The 20,804-nt window shown below is 43.0% G+C and overlaps 2 protein-coding genes across 2 annotated transcripts in view; both read left to right on the top strand.

The window, feature by feature from the left end:
- The window catches only part of LOC135215088 (ubiquinone biosynthesis monooxygenase COQ6, mitochondrial-like), a gene marked incomplete at its 3' end in the record, with an annotated part of 32,148 nt that extends 11,349 nt beyond the window's left edge, over window positions 1-20,799 (top strand). Inside the window, exons 2-4 of the mRNA XM_064249562.1 lie at window positions 8,668-8,873; window positions 17,116-17,231; window positions 20,711-20,799. Of these exons, the coding sequence (XP_064105632.1) occupies window positions 8,668-8,873; window positions 17,116-17,231; window positions 20,711-20,799 (411 nt within the window). The remainder of the gene's footprint in view (window positions 1-8,667; window positions 8,874-17,115; window positions 17,232-20,710) is intronic.
- LOC135215076 (ubiquinone biosynthesis monooxygenase COQ6, mitochondrial-like) overlaps window positions 1-20,804 on the top strand; it is an 85,871-nt gene that overhangs the window by 38,746 nt on the left and 26,321 nt on the right.

Here is a 20,804-nt window from a genome sequence, read left to right as displayed (position 1 = left end):
AAGTTCGCTCTCGATCGGACGTTGTTCCCGAGTCTTTGGCTGACGTACACGTCTTCCTTCAACTTCGCGTTCTACTCAAGTTGTGATTGCTGATCCTGTGACTGTTAAGGATTCTGTTGTAAGGGTACACTACCCTCTTCTTCTCATCGTCGTTCTGACATGAGACTTGGAGCGAAAGGACTTCTGCCTCTTTCTTCGGAGTTTCACTCGGGTAAGGAAGAAGGGGAATTAAGCTGTTCTTCTGAGGATGTTGACGAAGAACAACCCTCGACGTCGTCTTCTTCAGACTACCAAGTATATTGGCTCGGCTGCTCGGATTCATTTGGAGATACCTTCCTTCCTTCTGCTCCTCCTTCTCCTCCATCGCAGTTTTCGTCGTCGAAAGCTAAGAAACACCAGGGTTTGTCAAAATGAAGACGTCGTTGTCTACCAAGAGGGCTTTCCGTAAGGTTAACGCCTGGATGGAGACTAGAAAAGCTAAGGGAAGCACCACTTTCGCCCTGCCTCCGTCTAGGCTTAGCGGTAAGGCAGGGATGTGTATGAAACCGGTGAGGAGTTAGGACTGAGGTTCCGACGTCAGCACAAGGAGATTTCGCCAGTGTTGTGGATGCCTCAAGAAGAGCTCTTTTAGCCTCAGCGAAGGTGTCGTGGACGACTTCGGAACTTGACCATCTGTTGAAGGGTCTTTATAGGTCCTTGGAAGTTTTTAACTTTTTAGACTGGTGTCTCGGTGTGTTAGACAACCAGTCTCGTAAGCCAGATTCAATCAGCTTGGGGGAGCTGTCCAGTGTATTGTCATGTATGGACAAGGCCGTCAGGGATGGCTCAGAGGAGTTAGCCTCTCATTTTTCAGCAGGCGTGTTGAAGAAAAGATCGCTTTATTGCAATTTTGCGGCTAAGTCTGTCTCTCCCTCACAGAAGACAGAACTTTTTGTATGCGCCTTTCTCGAGTCATCTCTTCCCCAGGCTATGGTGAAGGATCTGGCAGTAAGTCTTCAGGAGAAAGCCACTCAAGACCTTTTGGCTCAGTCGTCGAGACGTCCTGCTGTCCCTTCCACGTCTTCAGGAGTCCAGTCTATTAGGAAGCAGAAGCCCTTTTGTGGAGGATCTTCAGCTAGATCTTTACCCCGAGGAAGGAGTCTTCCTAGAGGTAGAGCCCCGGCTAAGTCCAGGGCAAGAAGTGAGAGTGCATTACTTCAGTCACCGGTAGGAGCCAGGCTTCAGTTGTTTGGAGGAGCCTGGAGAGAAAGAGAGGCAGACACCTGGTCTCTCAATATCATAGAGAAGGGGTACAAGATTCCTTTCGTAAGGCGGCCTCCCCCTCTGACTTCCACTCCCAGGGACTTGTCCCGTCGTATCCTCAAGAAAAACAGAAGATACTTTTCGATCTGCTCGAGCAGATGCTCGAGAAATGAGCAGTGGAACAGGTCTTAGACCTGGCTACGCCAGGATTTTACAACAGATTGTTTTCTTGTTTCCGAAACACTCGGGAGGGTGGCGGCCAGTCTTGGATGTAAGTCGTCTGAACCTCTTCATAGAAAAGCAGAAGTTCAAGATGGAGACACCTCAGTCAGTTCTGGGGGCCTTAAAGACCGGGAGATTGGATGGTATCACTCGATCTTCAGGACGCATACTTTCACGTCCCGATCACCCCCAGTCTATGAAGTACCTTCGGTTCGTCCTGAAAGGAAAGGTGTTTCAGTTCAGGGCTCTTTGTTTCGGTCTGAGTACGGCCCCATTTGTGTTCACCATCTTAATGAAGAATGTGGCGAGGTGGCTCCATCTTTCCAACATCAGGATCTCGCTCTATCTGGACGACTGGCTCATACGAGCTTCTTCGCAGACCCGGTGCCTGAAGGACCTGCAAAACGACTCTGTCTTTAGCTGTGTCCCTGGGACTTCTGGTGAACTTCGAAAAGTCACATCTGACCCCAACACAGTCCATCGTGTATCTGGGGATTCAGATGGATTCAGTGGCTTTTCGGGCTTTTCCGTCCCAGGCACATCAGCAACAAGGCCATAGAGAAAGTGTCAGCCTTTCTTATGGGAAGGGATTCATGCTCGTTGAGGGCGGAATGGATGAAGTCTGTCTGGGGACCATTTCCCTCGCTGGAGAAGTTGTTTTCTCTGGGAGGCTACACCTTCGACCTCTTCAGTTCTTCCTGTCGGACAACTTGACAGAGAAGGACAACTTCGACATGATCTTAACCATCTCAGAAGAGGTAAAGAGCCATCTAAGATGGTGGCTCGATCCGTTAAAGCTACCAGAGGGCATATCCCTCAAGCTTCGGAACCCCGACCTAGTGTTGTTCTCCGGGGGGGAGGAAGTGTCAGGCACCTGGAGAGGGGAACAGGTAGCCTGGCATATCAACTTCAAGGAGCTGGCAGCGGTTCAGTTAGCGCTCCAGTTCTTTCAGGACAAAGTCTCCCGTCGAGTAGTCCAAGTCAACTCGGACAATACCACAGCCCTTGCATACTTGAAGAAACAAGGAGGAACTCACTCTCGCTCCCTGTTCGCTCTAGCGAAAGAAATTCTGCTTTGGGCGAAGACGAGAGAGATCACGATCTTGACAAGGTTCATTGCCGGAGTCGAGAACGTCCGTGCGGATCTCCTCAGTCGACAAGGACAGTTGCTGCCGACAGAGTGGACCCTCAATCAGGACGTATGCCAGGAACTGTGGGGTCTTTGGGGACGCCCTTTGGTGGACGTTTTTGCAACCGCAAGGACGGCGAGACTTCCTCTTTACTGCTCCCCGGTTCTCGATCCGGGGCAGTAGCAGTGGACGCCCTGTTTATGGGATTGGACGGGCCTAGATCTCTACGCATTTCCCCCCTTCAAGATTCTGGGAGAGGTGATGAGAAAGTTCACAGCTTCGGAGGGGACGAGGTTGACGTTAATCGCCCCCTTTTGGCCCGCAGCGATCTGGTTCACAGAGGTGATGTCTACCTGGTGGATTTTCCGAGATCTCTTCCATTAAGGAGAGATCTACTCAAACAGCCCCACTTCGAGAGGTACCACAAAAACCTCTCCGCTCTGAGTCTGACTGCACTATCCAGAAGTTGGCCAGAGCGAGAGGTTTTTCGAAACCTGTGGCTAAAGCTATCGCCACCGCGAGGAGACCTTCTTCAATTGCGGTTTACCAATCGAAGTGGGCAGCTTTAGGAGCTGGTGTAAAAAGAAAGGAGTTTCCTCCACCACGACCTCTGTGAGCCAGATCGCCGACTTCCTTCTTTATCTCAGACGAGATTTGAAGCTTGCAGTGTCAACCATTAAAGGCTACAGAAGTGTCTTATCTGTAGTTTTTCGACATAGAGGTCTTGACCTTGCTAATAACAAGGATCTACATGATCTACTGAGATCTTTTGAGACCACCAAGGTACCGCTACCGAAGTTACCTTCGTGGAATCTGGACGTGGTTCTCAAGTTTTTAATGTCAAGCCGCTTTGAACCCCTTTACTCTGCCTCTTAGCGAGATTTGATGAAGAAGACTGTATTCCTAACTGCTCTGGCGACGGCGAAGAAGAGGGTTAGCGAGATACAGGCTATTAGTAAACACGTTGGCTTCAAAGGGCATAATGCAGTCTGCTCTTTGGGTATGTCATTCCTGGCTAAGAATGAAAACCCTTCCAATCCTTGGCCTAAAACGTTCGAAATCAAGGGTATGGCAGAAATCATTGGTCAAGAGCCAGAAAGAGTCCTGTGTCCGGTCAGGGCTCTTAGAGAATATCTTCGTAGGACAAAGGAGTGTAGAGGTTCTGCGGAGAACTTATGGTGTTCGGTCAAGAGACCTAATATGCCCATGTCCAAGAATGCACTGGCATTCTTTTTAAGGAACACCATTAAGGAGGCGCACTCTAATTGTAAAGACAGTGACTTTAAACTCTTAAAAGTTAACGCTCACGAAGTAAGGGCTATTTCGACTTCTATAGCCTTCAAAAATATAGGCTTCCTTTCAGAAAAAATATGGCCCTCAAAGATATTTTAAGTGCCACTTTTTGGAGGAGTAACTCGGTGTTCGCCTCGCACTATTTACGGGAGGTCAGAACGACATATGAAAACTGTTACTCTCTTGGACCATACGTCGCCGCAGACACTATCTTGGGGGCGGGAGGTAGCACTCATCCTTTCCCATAGAAAAGGGTAGGTGAATTTTTTTTTTAATGATTGTAATGTTTATGGTTGTAGGGTCGGCCGCCGAATGCGGTCGTCCCTTCTTTAGCCTTTGTATATGGGAGTATTTGGTTAGGCTACTTAGGTGGTGGTTTTGCCTCGTTGTCCTCAGAAGTATGGTCATGGTCTAGTCACATTGTGGTCTCGTCCCCGTTGGCAGATCATCTAGAGCGCACCAACTACACAGGTCTCTACCTTTGTTGGTAACTCTAGTGAAGCAGATGCAGGCTTGGGTGGCAGTAACCACGAAGTCAGCTATGCTAACAGGTAAGGAACCAAGATGTCAATCATCTACATTTATATGTTTCCTAAAATCCTTTTTCTGTCTCTCCCACCGCCAAAGGTGGGATTCAGCTATATATATATCTGACAGGTAAGTTTCATGAACAAAATGATATTGTTAAGATACAATAAAGTTTGTTCATACTTACCTGCAGATATATATATTTTAAGTACCCACCCACCTCCCCTCAGGAGACAGTGGAGATAGAAATCTGATAGAAAATGGGAATGGTTCCTGATACCCGCCTCCCAGCGGCGGGAATGGTACTAACCACCCTACTCCCACTACGTTGTGTCGTAAGTTTTTTAGAAATTCTGTCGGACTTCAGAGAATACAGCTATATATATATCTGCCAGGTAAGTATGCATAAAACTTTATTGTATCTTAACAATATCATCTTTATGGATTTCCTGAAATTCGCAGCTATGAGGAATGCAGAAATTGATCCCCAGAATATCTCATTCTTGGAATCAGATAAAAGAGAATCTACTCTCCGGCAATATGATTCATCTGTCAAGAAACTAGCAGAGTTCCTTAAGATGTCAAATTCCCAAGTCATGACAACGAACCTAGCCATAACTTTCTTCAGATCATTGTTTGAGAAAGGTTTAGCAGCAAGCACTATCACTACGACCAAATCAGCTCTTGAAAAGATCTTCCAATTTGGTTTTAGCATAGACCTTACGGATTCGTACTTTACGTCCATACCAAAAGCTTGTGCTAGATTAAGACCATCAACGAGACCTAAATCAGTCTCTTGGTTCCTAAATGATGTCCTCAAACTAGCCTCGGACATTAAACAATGACTCTTGCAATTATATAACCCTCCTGAGGAAAACCCTATTTTTAATAAGTTTAGCCTCCGGGAGCTAGAATATCAGAACTGTCAGCCTTTATTTCAAGGGAACCAGGCCACATTGAGTTCCTCCCCTCAGGGGAAGTCCTCTTATCCCCAGATCGCCATTTTCTAGCCAAAAATGAAGATCCACAGGACAGATGGTCCTCGTGGAAAATCCTACCACTACCTCAAGACATTTCCCTTTGTCCTGTCAACTCATTAAGAGCCTACCTAAGCAGAACAACTCTGAAATCTTCAGGCCCGTTGTTCATTAGGAAGGAAGGTGGTACATTATCCCTAAAAGGGATCAGGCAACAAATTTTATACTTGATTAAACAGGCCAATCCAGAGTCCTTTCCTCGGGCCCACGATGTTAGGGCGGTGGCCACATCTATTAATTATTTCCAACACATGAATTTTGATGATCTTAAGAATATACAGGCTGGAAATCTCCGACAGTTTTCAAACGGCACTACCTAAAACCCTTAGAAGCCCTCAAATTTCCCAGCAGTGGCAGCTGGAAACACAGTTTCTCCTGATTCTTAAATTTTCCTATAACTTCTTGTAGCCTTCCCTTCTACCTGCCCCATTGCACCCTTACTTAGTTTAGTCGCCTCCATGTATTGGGTTACCTTGAGTTTTTCTACCTGCCCCATTGCACCCTTACTTAGTTTAGTCGCCTCCATGTATTGGGTTACCTTGAGTTTTGCTATTGTTCATCATTCAAGTTGGATTCAGTTCCATTCTTTTGTATATATCAACTTATAATCCTGTCTTTGCCTAACCTGTATATTTATTGCTTGTTGTTAGACTAACTAATTTAAAGTTATAACACATGTTTTGGGGCTTATACTTTCCCATATTGTAAGACTGTAATTTTAGTTGATTATTATACTATTAACCTTACAAGTTTTTAACTTTACCTTCTTAATTTATCTGTACTGTCCCTCAAGCTTGGTGTTTTAGCATTCTCTGGTACTATTTCACAGGGCGACACAGGTTAAGCCCAGAAAAGGGATTTTGAGGAAGGAAAAATCTATTTCTGGGCAACGACCTGTGTCGCCCTGTGAAACCCCACCCTGTAGTTAGATTGTCCTCACCCAGCTTACCCCAAGCTTGGAGGCTATCTTCAGGGAATGACGTCTCAGGCGTCGGAGGTGCTCACGGTAGTAGTAGAACCGGGAGCTGTAGCACGGCTCCTCCGTAGTTCGGGGTTTTGTCGAAGGAAGAAGCTAAATGGCAAGGGACCTCTGGTAGTGATTCCACTCGCTCCTTACTATACCGACACTTCTATTAGAGGTGAGCGAGCCATTTATCTTGGCATTATATTGTTTCTTTTTTCTCTAGGATGAATAGCAATATTTATTCCTAAGAAATAGTATCCAAGGAACCATTTCACAGGGCGACACAGGTCGTTGCCCAGAAATAGATTTTTCCTTCGTCAAAATCCCTTTTTTAAAATACAGATTGAGTATATTTTTCTTGGTGATCAACCTATATGAAGAATGAATGAATGCCTGAAATTTGGGCCCATATAACCTTGTACTGGTGTGACCTGTCTTATATGTATATATGATACTTGCATGATTTTATTAATTTATTCTTAGACTGTTCTTGGGTACATCCACTGCCATAGCTGAAAAATTTCAGTTTATTGCTGGATTCATACTTAAATTAGGGCTATAAATACTTGTATTGATAACCAAGTACAAGTAAACTGAATTCAAGGCTTATTATATTGCCCTGTTTTCTTTATATAGGATTGCAGTCTTATTGTTCTGTTTCTAGTTGCTGACAATATGTATTTCTTATTTACAGAAATGTTGATCTTTACACACATAAACACAATAACCTTGTATTTAGGCAGTTTGTTCTTGACAGCTAATATGCAAACAGTGAAACTTTGATACTGAATGAATTAGGATTTGCTTATATTAGTTTTAGTGCTGCTTTTGACTTGCTTGATCCTAAAGCTAAAGCTTTTAAATATAATATGTATAACTTAAACATTGAAGGTTGAGTACTTGATCTCACCAACCATTTTTCTAAAAAATTGTCAAGGGAATCAGTATCGTGAATGTTTTTATCAACTCCAGCTATTTCTTCTTGGAGTGTTTCCTGGAGTAGTGACCTGTGTTGATATTAATCTTGTAATAATTGGTGGGTAAGAAAATAGCTTTAAGTGAGATGCAGATGATGCTATTCTATTTGTAGGTACTGCCTCCTTTAAATTGTGGTGTGAATGTGCTGCTTGTTTTAACAGACATCAGGAATAGATAATGAAGATGTTCAGTTAAAAGTGGTATGAGGCTGGATTGATGGGCTGATCTTACACCCTTCTAACATTCCATAAGAGGCTTTTTGTATTGTTGCTTTTTGACTGAAATACATGGTGGTTCACCTTTGATTCCAGGCTGTCCCTTTCACAAAACTTAAAATATTTATCTAATGGTGTCAGAAAACTAAGTACAGTGATGTTCATAATCCCACAAGTTTCAGATCTTTAATTTTGTCACTAGTTAGTAGAATACTGTTCTCTTGTGTAAATATTAGTAGCCTCTTAACTTATTGTCGTAGGCAATATTGCAGTAGGACTGGGAATTTGAACTTGAGGGACAATATTTTTGTGTTTGACTGTCTTCCATGAGTTTATACAAATAACATGCCTCAATTAACATGAGAAGCATTAGAATTACTAAGAGAAGATTTAGCCTAGCTGAAAAGTAAGAGCCAGAAAAGTATACTTTTCACAATGAGAACAGACCTTCAGGACACAAGAGACAGATTTGCAGAAGTTAATTTTGTTATAATTTCATTTGTTATTAGTAATAAGATACAATTCCATATATGTATAAGGTTTCTTTGTATGTAAAAATCTCTCTCTTCCTAGTAAAGGGCCAAGGAGTGGCCAGGCCAAAGGTCTGTTGTATAGGTGAAGGCTTGAAATCTCAAAGAGTAAAGATTTAAGAGATATAACCATCACTGATCATCTATTATCCAATGTCATTTTAAAATTCTAAAAATCAGTGTCTCAAGAAAGGATGTATCCTCAAGCTAGGTGGATACTACCATTGATTATTCCAGTAAGAATTTGAAGTATTCACTATGATGGACTTATAAATTTTTAATTCTGCAAATTAATGAGACTCGGAAATAGCAACTTAATCATACAGCAAATTTTTTGCAATATTTTATTTTAACAATTGCAACTTATTTTCAAGGAAAACAAAAAATAGCTTAGAAGGTTTGACAGTTTAAAACTCATGAAATTGGTTAATAGTAGCTTGGATATTAGTTTGACAGACTGACTACATTACTGTGTTTAAACAGTGGATTTTTGTCTTTTAAACTAAATATTCCTTTGTTATTTTGCAGTGGGATGAAAGTGCAAGTGACCCAGTTGTCCAGAAAATTCATGAAAGGTGGATGAACCTCTTAAACACAGTAGCACCAGGACAAGGGTGGGATTATCGACAGCTTCCACCTGGTATTGGTGGCATTGTTTCTAATTCCAGAGGAGCTTTCCCTTTGGGTTTAGGACATGCAGTCCACTATGTTAGACCCAGAGTTGTATTAATTGGGTATGTTAACTTTTTTTAAGGCTTTTTTTTTTTTTAATTCACTGATACCCTAAGTTTAAGAGTTGAAATGTAACCAGTGCTAGTATTAGTACAAGAAGTAAGATATCAGCGTGTATCTTTAAATTTTAAAGGGAAATGTTCATATTTTTAGTCATAAATCAGACTTCATTTACCTTAGAAACATTACTGTCACATGGCTACACTTGTACATTCAATGTAGAAGCATCTGGCGGAGGTCTGGACAAGGATGAGGTGGAACAAGGAGGGCACTTAGAAACTGCCATCATAGGAGGAGAAAACCCTATGGACAATTAAGAGGTGGAACAAGGAGTGCACTTAGAAACTGCCATCATAGGAGGAGAAAACCCTTCCCAAGATGGCACCTCCAACTTCTTCCTATGTTGCATCTTCTTGGCAAAGATCTTCCACTGCTCAGGAGTCAAAAATGACACTCAGAACAAGGATTAGTAACAGTACATAAATTAGTCTGCATCTGTTGTAAGTTGAATGAGGGTCAGTGTCAAATGAGGCAAGAAAATGAGACAAGGGGTAGTTATTAACCCTAGGACATTTTCTCTGAGGCTTAGGATTGGGTGGCTTATATGAGTTTTGGGTTTGCAATTTCAAAAGCAAAACTAGCACAAATGCACAATATAGCACTTTTCACATTATGTACAAGAAATCAAATGGAAGAAAACACAGGCAAAAAGAGAAGGAAAACACCAGCTTCATTAGGAAGGGCAGCAGCAAGTCCTACCAGCAAGGCGGTAAGGAAAAAACTCAATTCATCACGTCAGTGGGTAAGAGAAGGTCTCATCCAATAGGCCAAACGCCATTGCCCACCTATTCCTTGTTCTACAGTTTGTCATGAAACTTACCTGTCAGATATATATAGTAGCTGTATGTTTTTCTGAAGTCCGACAGAAATTCAAAAACTTCCGGCACACACAGTGGTCGGCCAGGTGGTTAGTACCCATTCCCGCCGCTGGGATGGCGGGTATCAGGAACCAGTCCCATTTTCTATTCTATTAATTTTTTCTGTCGCCGGTGCTGGAAACACCTGTTTTCAGTACCTCCGTCTTAGGATTTTGGAAACTTCATGGCCGCTAAATATCCTAATTGTCTTTTGATTTATTGACTTGGATTTGTGGCTAGGCATACGCTATCTTAATTGTTTTGAATATGATTCATTTTTGTATATCTGAATCTAGTTAGGCTAGTTTCAGAGGGTGTTGTCTGCTAAGATAGGGTGTGGCTACCGAAAGCTTCGTTAGTATTCCGCACTCGATATGCACGAGGCTATGTGTCTTGCTTCTTTGTTGAGATTTGTCATGTAAGGAGTGTGAGACTTTGTCTAATTCCATAAGGAAGACGTATGATTCATATGTACGCAATTAATCAGTAAACAAAGTCAGGGTAGGCTAACCTACCTGTAGACTATTTTGCCTAACCCTGTAGTATGGCCTACGGGCTATAAATATGTCTCGTGAGGTAATGCCCTTTACGTTATAGATTCCATCTGTATCTTGGAATCTAAGGTGCTCGCTCTCCTCATTGTGGTGAAAAGTGCTACTTCTGTAGTTGTTACTCCTAACCCTGTAATGTTGCCTTCGGGCCCTAAACAGTTTCTGTAGAGGGTATTGACCTTTCTCTGATACTCTATCGATTCGTAACTTAGAATCGAAAGTGCTGGCTTTGGAGAGCAAAAGTGAAGTGGCTAAGTGCAGTGACAGTGCCCCTTGTGTAGTGGAGGGTGCGTCAGATCGGCCTTATTTCGCCTCTAGGCCGGGACCTCTGCTTGACTCCCAGGAACAGGGAGAGAGCATGTCGAAAAGCCGAAGGAGGGTTACGAGGAACTCCACCGATCTGACGTGCCTTCGGCAGACCTGAAGTTACTCCCAGGCTGCCCAAAGTGCGTGCACGAATCCGAAGGATTGCTTCTCGTCCTCCGAAGCGTCCTCCCTGCGCAGGGTTTGGAGCTTTCGGAAGGACTCGCGCCCTCTTAAATAGAAGCTTTATAGAAAGACGTTTCACGTCCTCTCTCTCTCTCTCGTCAGGCGTGCGTGAGAAGTAAGAAGGCGAACGTCGCCTGAACTCGTGTACGTCTTTCCACCGAGAAAAGGGAAAGCAGTCATATTAGCAGGACGCTTTTGAGCGCGGACGTCCTAGCTTTGTTGCTGTGAGAATAAGAAGGCGTTCCCTCGCCCCGCGTATTCTCACACGATCAACCCTTCACCTGAGACTGCTTCGTGCAGTCGGTTTTCTCTCCGAGATGTCTAATGCTCTTCCCTGAAGGCAGTTTCGCTTGCATTGACGCCTGTCAGGAGCGTGACGCTTTTCTGCACGCTTTTTTTTTTGACGCTCGGCTTGGACGGGACGTTCGGATGGACGCCAGGCGCGCGCGGGTGCACGCCAAGCGCGCACCAGTAGACGCCGACCGGCGAGCGCACGCAGTGGATACCGCCCGCGCGAGCGGCGCGCGAGAGTGCTCGCTGATCGCCAGTGGACGCCGAGCGGGCGCGCCGAGAGTGCTCGCTGCTCGCCAATGGACGCCGAGCGTGCTCGCTGCTAGTCAGTGGACGCCGAGCGCGCACGCCAGGTGTGTCGCCTGGCTGAACGTTTCTGTTGAAGTCTTCAAGCTTGATTTGGGCCTAAAGAATTTTTTACCTAACTTCGGTGATCCCTTCTAACATCGCCTGCGAAGAATGTGAAGTAAGCAGTGCTTCGGAGGAAGCTTAAAGTGAAAAGGCAACTTCGTTTCGAAACCCAGCAAGACACGCGGGTTTCGTGAATTTTAGAGGTCTTTGTCAGTAATATTGCTTTTTCGTAAAGTCCAGGATTGGATGGAGTTATGGAAAGCTCAAGGAAAGATCTCTTTTGCTCTACCGCAGTCAAGACTTTGCGGTAAGGCAGCTATGGGTTATGTAAAAGCTCGACGCTCCTGCGCGTCAGGACTCTCGGCAACAAGTTCAGTAGGATTCTTGCAAAAGGCACTCATCAAAAGGAGGAAAGCGCAAGACAGGACTTCCTTTGCCATACTGCCAATAAATTTTGATACGGGAGAGGAAGCTGGTTGGAGAGTTTCTTCCTCTTCCCAGGATAATTTTGCAAGCTTTTTAGCCCATCTGAAAGGGCTTTTCAGATGATAGATTTGTTAGTTTCCTAGTCGGGACTTACGCTGCCGAATTGACATCGTCGTTCTACCTGTCGTAAGCCGTCTCTTAACAGGATTCTTGCCCCTTTCCTCGTTTGAGACGGGGAATCGGAAAATAAAATGCTCGACTTCCTGGATTACGTTTTGTCAATTCAGTGAATTTCCCCCATTGACAATATACTATCGTTTTGTCAAGTAAGTGGGTATCCCCTCATTGACAAATTATCTCTTTGTCCCGTAAATGGGTTAGTTCTCATTGACAAACTTCTCATTAACTTTATATTGCGTAAGCGGATAAGCTCTTATTGACAAGATTCGGAAGAGCTCTCATTCATCATTCGCAGACTCGTACAAGAAATAGACTTGTAGACTACGTCAATGAACGCTTATGTCCAATAACATAAGAAGCTTGAGCTGTCCGCTTCAATTCTCTTGAGTTTTGTTTATGAAACTTGCCTGTCAGATATGTATGTAGCTGTATTTCCGAATTCAGCTATAGTATATATATCTGCCAGGTAAGTATGAAAAAACTTTATTGCAATATAATATCATATTTGCCTTGCGTTATTTTACTACTGGTTGGCTCAAGTCATATACGCTTGCTGTAGTTACCTCTTCGGATGGCAACCGAGAGGTCTATTTGTCTATTAATTTAAGGACATTTAATCGTTACTCCCTGCAGCCTTCCAGGAGTTTCTGATTTATCTTTTACCGTTGTATGGTAGTGTTATGACGACACAAACGCATCTATATATTTAGCGTTTTCTGTTTCGCTTAAATATACCAGCTTGAGAGTCTCTTTATGCTAAAAATTACGGACCTATTTCTTCGTAGAATAGGGTAGCTGGCAACCCAGGCATAAAGTTAAGAGACGACGATCGTAAGCTGCTGCTGTCACTGTCCTCTCCGCCAGTCCAAACGAGGCAGTACCAGCTCGTTCGCTGTCATGCGCTGTAGGTTACGTCTCTCTCTCCTGCGGGATTGACTGACTAACCGTATCTCTGTGCTGGCAGTTACGTCTCTCTCTCTCCTGCGGGATTGACTGACTTAACTGTATCTCTGCCCTACAATCACGGACTTTAGCCTAAGATTGAGGGGATTTCTTACATGAATGAATAAACATTGCATTCGTTTTGCCTTGACTATGTTCTCAGAGATATCGCTTTACTCCTTTCGGTGCTCGTTACCGCCGGTATAGGACTACGAGTCTACCGCAACATTTCACATATATGCTCTCCTGCTTAGGCAAAAAGCAGCCTTTTTTAGGGAAGTAAACATACTGTGTGAGGGAATGGATGAGCTTGCTGGGACCATTTCCTTCCTAAGAAGTTTGTTTCCCTGAATAGACCTGCATTCAGGACCTCTACAGTTTTTCCTACCGGGAAAACTGAAATTTTATTAAAGATCTAGAATGAATTCTGAACATCTCTCGGTGCGTTAAGTATCACTTGAGGTGATAGAAAGAAGGTGCCGGACATCTGGAGAGGGTTTCAGATGTCCTGGATCTATCTGAAAGAAGTGGGAAGCAATTCTGTCGTCCCTCCAGTCCTGGAAACGAGTTTTTGGAACCAGTGGTCCATATCAAACTCTGATCTTCCACAGCTCTCTCATACTAGGAAGTATCTTCTCTCGGTCCCCTGTTCGGGTTTTACGAGAAAGAGCCTATTTATAACAACAGGACGTAGAATGTAACGTCCTCTAGAGTTCGTTAAAGATTGCAAAAGTCCCGTAACGAATCGTCTCGATCGACGGCAGCAACTACTGACTTCCGAGTGGAATCTTTCTTTAGAAGTATGTTGAGAGTTATGGAGACTTTAGGGACGTCCTTTCATACATCTCTTCGCTATGATATTGAACAGGGATGGCAGTTTAGTCTTTTTTCCCCTTTTTCAAACGCTTAGAAATGTAATAAGATGATTTATACCATCACCGGGAGCGACAATGACGCTAATCGCCCCATGTTGCTTCAAGTCCTAGATTCACAGAGGTCACGTCCTTCCAAGGAACCTTTTCCGAGAGTCGGTCTACTTTAACACGAAAGGTACCTATAACCTCTCCGCTCATGAGTCTGACTACGTTCAGACTATCGAGATGTTGACAGCATAAGATTGCCGTCTTCCTTTCCATTTGAGAATGGGATAAGCTGGCAGTCACAACTATTAAAGAATACGCAAATAGGTTGTTGACGGCCTTTGGGCTCAGAGATTTGCTTCTGTCAAACAACAAAGCCCTTCACGATCTTTGAGTTCTGTGGATCTCGAAACTCGCTCACCATCTACTTTTTGTCTCACCTGTGTTTTCCTCGGAGTCAGACACTCGTGCGAGATAGGAGACACATAGTAGCCCTGAGTTTCTTGTTGACGAAGTCGTTGCGTTTACACACCCCCGATGATCGTTTTAACATGAGACCAGGTTTGGACTGTCAGGCATTCCGTCCTTCGGGACTGAAATCGCCTTTTTGCTCCTCGCTCCTTTCTCGCCTGGCACCAGAAGGCTCGAGTCAGAGTGACTCAGGAGTTGATTCACTAACGACGTTGGGTGCGTTCATACCACAAGGTTTTTGCTTAGCTTGAAATCGCCCAGGCAGTCCAGACACTCATCCTTCAGCGAAGAATAGTGCCTTATGGTCTTCAGGGTACAGCCTGCTGTCCTTGATGCGTCTGACGGTCAACTGTCGGGTCACCTGACTTTAGTACAGACTGGACTGACTTGTGTGCAGTCCCAGATCGAAGCTTTCAATATGGAACTTAGACATAGTATGAAGTTCTTGATGTCAAAGCATTCGAAACTCTCCTACCTGTTAAATTCTTGCACGTGATCAGGAAGGCCCTTTTCTAACCACCCTAGATACGACAAAGAGGGTTAGTGATTGTTTTTTCAGCCATCGTCAGAATTTTGGCATTAGAGAACACAAGGGGTGGGGCGTTCTCTAAGCCTTCCGTTGTGGCTAAGAATGGAAAACCGTTCTGTTCTTGGGCCAGGAGCTTGGAATCAAGGATGGCACAAGTTATTGGGCAGGAGCCAGAGAGAGTCCTGTGCCCTGTCAGGTCTCTCAAGTTTATCTACATAAACTCAAGAAAGTCGAAGTCGTACGGACAATCTGCAGTGTTACGAAAAGACCAGACTTGCCCATTTATCGAAGAACACCCTGGCTTTATTGTTAAGGAGTTCTTTCAAAAAAAGCTCCTCATTGTGTTGGCACAAAGATTTGAAATCTTTTGATTTGAATGCTCACGAGGTGAGGGCGCGGCCTCGGAAGCATTTCAACAGAGCATGGGCACTCAGCAACATCCTGAGTACCATGTTTTAGCGAAGCCAAATCTGGTGTTCATTCACACTCCCTGCGAGCTGTGAAAGATGACATATGAGATCTGCTGCTCGCTAGGGGCCATACGTGTCTGCAGACACAATCTTGGGGCAAGTAGTACCACTCATCCTATTCCTGTAGAAAATGGTTAGGAAGAGCTCTTAATTTAGTAGTTGAGTCGCCGACAACGGTGACTCTTAACTCTTAAGCCTTAGTTAACACACCTTAACTTTGGCTAGTGGTCAGGTGGTGATATATATTTTATATATATATTTATTTTACTTCTTAGCCCTCATGGTATGGTCAATATGTCTATCACGTCGTGGTCTGCCCACTGTTGACAGATCATCTGGAGTGCAAACCAGCTATATAGGTCTCTACCTCGCTGGCAACTCTAGTAGCCACAAGCAGACTTACGTGGCAATAACCACGAAGCCAGCAATGCTAACAGGTGGAACCAAGATGTAATCATCTGCATGCATTTGTTTCCCAAAAAATCCTTCTATTTCTGTCCCTTCCCCACCTCCACGGTGGGATTCAGCTATATATATATCTGACAGGTAAGTTTCATGAACAAAATGATATTGTTTATGAATACAATAAGTTTGTTCATACTTACCTGGCAGATATATATAATTAAGTAACCCACCCACCTCCCCTCAGGGGACAGTGGAAATAAAATTTATGAATAGAAAATGGGACTGGTTCCTGATACCCGCCTCCACCCAGCGGCGGGAATGGGTACTAAACCACCTGGCCGACCACTGTGTGTGCCGGAAGTTTTTGAATTTCTGTCGGACCTTCAGGAAAAATACAGCTATATATATATTCTGGCCAGGTAAGTATGAACAAACTTTATTTTTTGTATCATAAACAATATCATTTTTAGATGTGGTTTCCCACTGGCACCAGAAGTTTATCCTTACATTAAGACCAGAGGTTTGTTAGCTATGAAAAATACAAATTAATTAAAATGTTTACTTTTGGATTTGGTATGCACTAAGCTCAACTCGTCAACATCTACCTACTTACACAATTCTCTCCTTTTGAGTGCTTGGCGATTAGCTAAACCTACAATTGGAATATTTACTTGTTCATGGTGATAACTTGGAGTTATTCCTTACTCTCTTAAATCTTTTCCTGTTTTGAGCTGGCAACTTGTAGGTATTAAGACCATGGAAAATACTGTCAATCTTTGAAAGGAAGTTCTCAGATTCCCATTACCAACTTTTCCCAAATAGTGACTTTGTATGGAAAGTAAGTACTTTGTTCAATGTAGTGGCTTAAATAAAAGTTTTTATTTTGTATATACACATATTTGAAGATATTTAATAAGATTACTTCAGCCTATTACTTTAATAGGATTACTCAGCCTCCAAGGCTTTGGAATGGTTTGCAAATGTAGTAAGTAGGGTCTTCCCCTTGTAGCAGTAAACTCTACTGGGGACTCTCATGCAGCTAGTAAAATTCACAAATATCTGTGAATCAAACCAAAATAGAAAACCCAGCTCAAAAATAATGGAAACAAAAGGTTTGTGCTTATTTTCAATAACAAATCACCTGTATTTCCATGATTTTTAGGCTGAATTTTAATATCCTTCAGTATTTACCTCCTGTTTCCTTTTTTTTAAAGCTATATTTCCACTTTTGGGCAAGATGCAGATATATTAAACATTTTAGTTGCTCTATGATGGTTAGAAGAGATGTAGCTATTTTGTTGTTGAAGAGCTACATAGTTCCAAAGTTTTATGAACTCTAGGTTTGATTTTTTTTACTTTCAGTGATGCTGCTCATAGAGTTCACCCTTTGGCTGGACAAGGTGTAAACCTAGGGTTTGGTGATGTATCTTGTCTTTTGACTACACTTGAAAACTCAGTCATAAATGGTAGCGATATAGGTAAGTTAGTTACTACTATGCAAGCTGAATGTGATTTTTATTTCCTTATAAACAATAGATGACTTCAAGTGACTAGTATTTATAGGGAGAATAATCATTAGCAAGTATTAAATACTAAAGTTAATTTAATTTTGTCCAATTTTTCTCATCAGTTTTTTATATACTATATGCTTACAATTAAATTTTAATGGAAGCTAAATAAGATCTTAGGCTGTCAGGGTAAAGACTTTCATGGTTTTAGTTCGTTAATTTCATCTTGCTTGAAATTTGCTGGGGATATCCCTAGTTTGTGTGTCATGCGTGATAAATTTGTTCCTACAAGAATACTTACCTAAGCTTTTAATATAGGAGTGTTGTTGGCGTCAACTGATTCTTTCATTGTAGCATGTAAAGGTAGAAGAATGGTAGTAATTAGGCGAGTGAGAAAGGAGTACCCACCCTAGCTTTTTCTTTGCTGCCATTGAGTCAAGATGTCGTCCTACTTAGGTATTGTTAACACTGCCTTCTTATCAAGATTTTGATAATGGTAGCTAATGAACTTATTATTTTGGCCTACATGATGGATGACTGGTTTAGATTATGTAGTAACATTGTAAGAATAGCATAGATTTCCTGTATGAGAATGCATTTGTGGCCACTATATTGTCCTAGAAAGCTGTTTCTCATATTTTTTGTTCTTATTGCAAGGGTCAGAGTATTCGAAGGATCTTTGCTATGTTTGTCATGCTTGGTCACCTTTGCAGTGGCAGAAGTGTGGTAAGGAGTTGTGGTAATCCAAGAGAACCTCGTCAGTTTTACCAGACAGCAGTGTGGCACCAGTCATTCCAACTTCTCGTCACACTCGTCATTGTCGCCAGGTGGCCCAGCCTTTAGAAAAATCAGAGATCAATAGTTAGCCAAGCTGCTTTCTCTGTTTTTGATAAGGAAGGCGTAGGGTCATTCATTCTCTTGCATCACCAACTGTCTCTGGTGTTCCCAGACTCTTTGGCTATCTATCAGTCTGTTTGGAGATCCATCCCCGTTCCCTTGTTGCTGTTTGTAGTGTTTTCTGGTTCCCTGCTTTAGCAACAGACCTTGCTGCTACTTAATTCCTAACCTGCGAGGATTCTTGCCTTGACAGTGTCTTCTGCAGTAGTAGATGAGTTGGTTGAAAGGCTTGTGTCTTCTGCAGTAGTAGACAAGTTGGAAGAAAGGCTTAGAAGGAGCGAGGCAAGAAAGTGCTGATTTACTTACTTAACCAATGCTTATTTGTTCTCAGGCTCCTCCTGAATTTCCTGATCTCAAGCTTTAGAAGGGGGAGGAAGAGGGACTAAAAGCATTTAACTGCCAAAGTCTTACAGGGCCTCACATCAGCACCTTTTTTCCTTTAAGAGATATAATAGTCATCATTCCCATTCGCAGGAAAGGTGCTTCATGAGGAAGGTAAGGACTAAGTTCATGCGCTTGCTCATGACCCTATTCATGAGCCTACTCATGCTCAGTTGCTTGCCCAGACATCTCAGGTGGGGATAACTGACCTGGGCTCTTCCCTTGCTTGTCTGTTCTCTTCATGGGTTTAAGAAAATCTGTGCTTGCATGGTTCTCAGTGACATGTGACTGGTCACCCATGCACAGCAGGGTTGGTTGCCAACTAGCAAGTCCAGTTCTATTTATAGTTCTGGGTGGAAGAAGACAGTTGTATACAACATGCCAGTTTACACCTGCATCTTCCTGGGCCAATGCACAGCCCTCTGTGTTCTGTACATTTGACATGACTATCTCTGAAGCTTCACCATGCCCAGTTAACATGACTTCCCTTATGCTTCAGTAGAGGCGCCTTAGCCTGCCATGGATAGCAATAGGGCCCGAGGGCCTATACCCTTTATATACATTACTAGTTTAACCTCCAGGATCATCTGAACCCTGGCCCTGCAAGCAGAGATTAGGGCTATGCTGCACTCACAAACCCTAGTCCTCATACTATGGGCTTCTTTAGTTAGTTTTTCCTGTTGGATAAGTCGGTGCTTCTGAATAAGTTTGGAAACTTCTCTTTCTGTGTTAATATCTTAAGACAAGCGACTTCATTTTTCATTTAATCTGGATGCCCATCCCTCATCTGCTGAGGTAACCAGTCTATGGAGTTGTTTGTACCTCATAGTTGGAGAGTAATCAGAAGCTAAAGCAAGAGCCCCATCTTGCAGGGTAGTCAGAGATGTTAGACACCTACTCTGTTCCTCAGGATTGATTTACCAGAAAAAATTACCCCATCTTCTGTCACAGGGGATAAGAGTGGTTTCTTTCTAACTGAAACCACTCTCCAACAGATTGCAGACTTTATCATGTCTTTTGTGAGACAAGCTATTCTATGCCCCTGCACATAAGGGTTGTCTCCTGGCTGAAGGGCATGGCATCTTGTCCTTGGTTTGAGTTACTACTCAATGACCTTACATCTGTGGCTTTAGATGCGACTTGTTTTCTATAATCTCACTCAAGTTCCCATTTAGCCCCTTAGCAACTAAGATATGGATAAGGATCTGCCCTCAGAACTGTTATTCCATTAGCCTTTGCATAAGGTAAATGCATAGGCCAGCTTCGTGGTCTCTTGTATCTAGTTTATTACATGGATTTTTGGGGGGTTAGTGTATGGTCAGTGTTGTTGATGGTAGAATGTCACTCTCCTCTCTTTGATTACAGATGCCACAAATTAAGAGCACACTTGTCTGTCTTGAGGCAGGAGAATTACTCATTGGAGTGTTCAGTATGAATGCTTTTACCTTAAAATAGACTTCTCCCCTTGCCTTTGTTTCAGGGGTGGGGGGGAGCATGTAATATACGTCATTCTTTTGGGGCAAGTTGTGAAATATGTTTCTGATCAGTATCAAACAACCTGGACCTCGCATACATATAAATGGAAGGACATAATTCTTCTGAAAATAGGAATTGAGCAAGGTTTAATAAAAGTACCAAACTGTGTCGGTGCCTCAACCTCTGTATGATTTTGCAGGGTTCACCCTTTCCCTGATAATGCTTGTGACCAAGATGCTGACATTTCGTGGTGGTCATGGGAACACCATTCATGTTTTCTGAGACAGCCTCCTACCTAAAGAGTTTTTTTTTGTATAAAAGTCACAAACATTGTTCCTCTAGTGGGAGGAAAAGTAAGGGTCTACTGAGAGTTGCGAGTGGGTAAGTACTCCCTCCCACTTGTCCTCCTACCACTTTACTAGTCAACTTGCTAACAAGCTTAAGCAACCAATCAGCTGTCCACTGAAGACACTCCTAAATAGATTACTTCAGGTTTGTATTAGTTTGTATTAATAGAAAAAATTCAATCTTAATTTTTTTTTTAATTATTGCTATTACAAATTTGATGTGTTTGGGCAGCAGAGGATTAGATGATATTTTCTGTGTTCTTGCTAAAGTAAAGGTATACCTTGTCTCAGGCCAAACACAGTGTTCCTTGTGTAGACAGATTGTAGTTTTTTCCTCTAATTCCACAGGTGACGAACGAGAACGTACAGGTATGAAAAGCCAACGCCAGAAGCACAATATAGCCACCATGGCATCCATAGATGGCTTATATCGTCTTTACTC

The sequence above is a fragment of the Macrobrachium nipponense genome, chromosome 19, assembly GCF_015104395.2.
Source record: "Macrobrachium nipponense isolate FS-2020 chromosome 19, ASM1510439v2, whole genome shotgun sequence".
Classification (NCBI taxonomy): domain Eukaryota; kingdom Metazoa; phylum Arthropoda; class Malacostraca; order Decapoda; family Palaemonidae; genus Macrobrachium; species Macrobrachium nipponense.
This window is presented reverse-complemented; position numbering and strand designations above follow the sequence as displayed.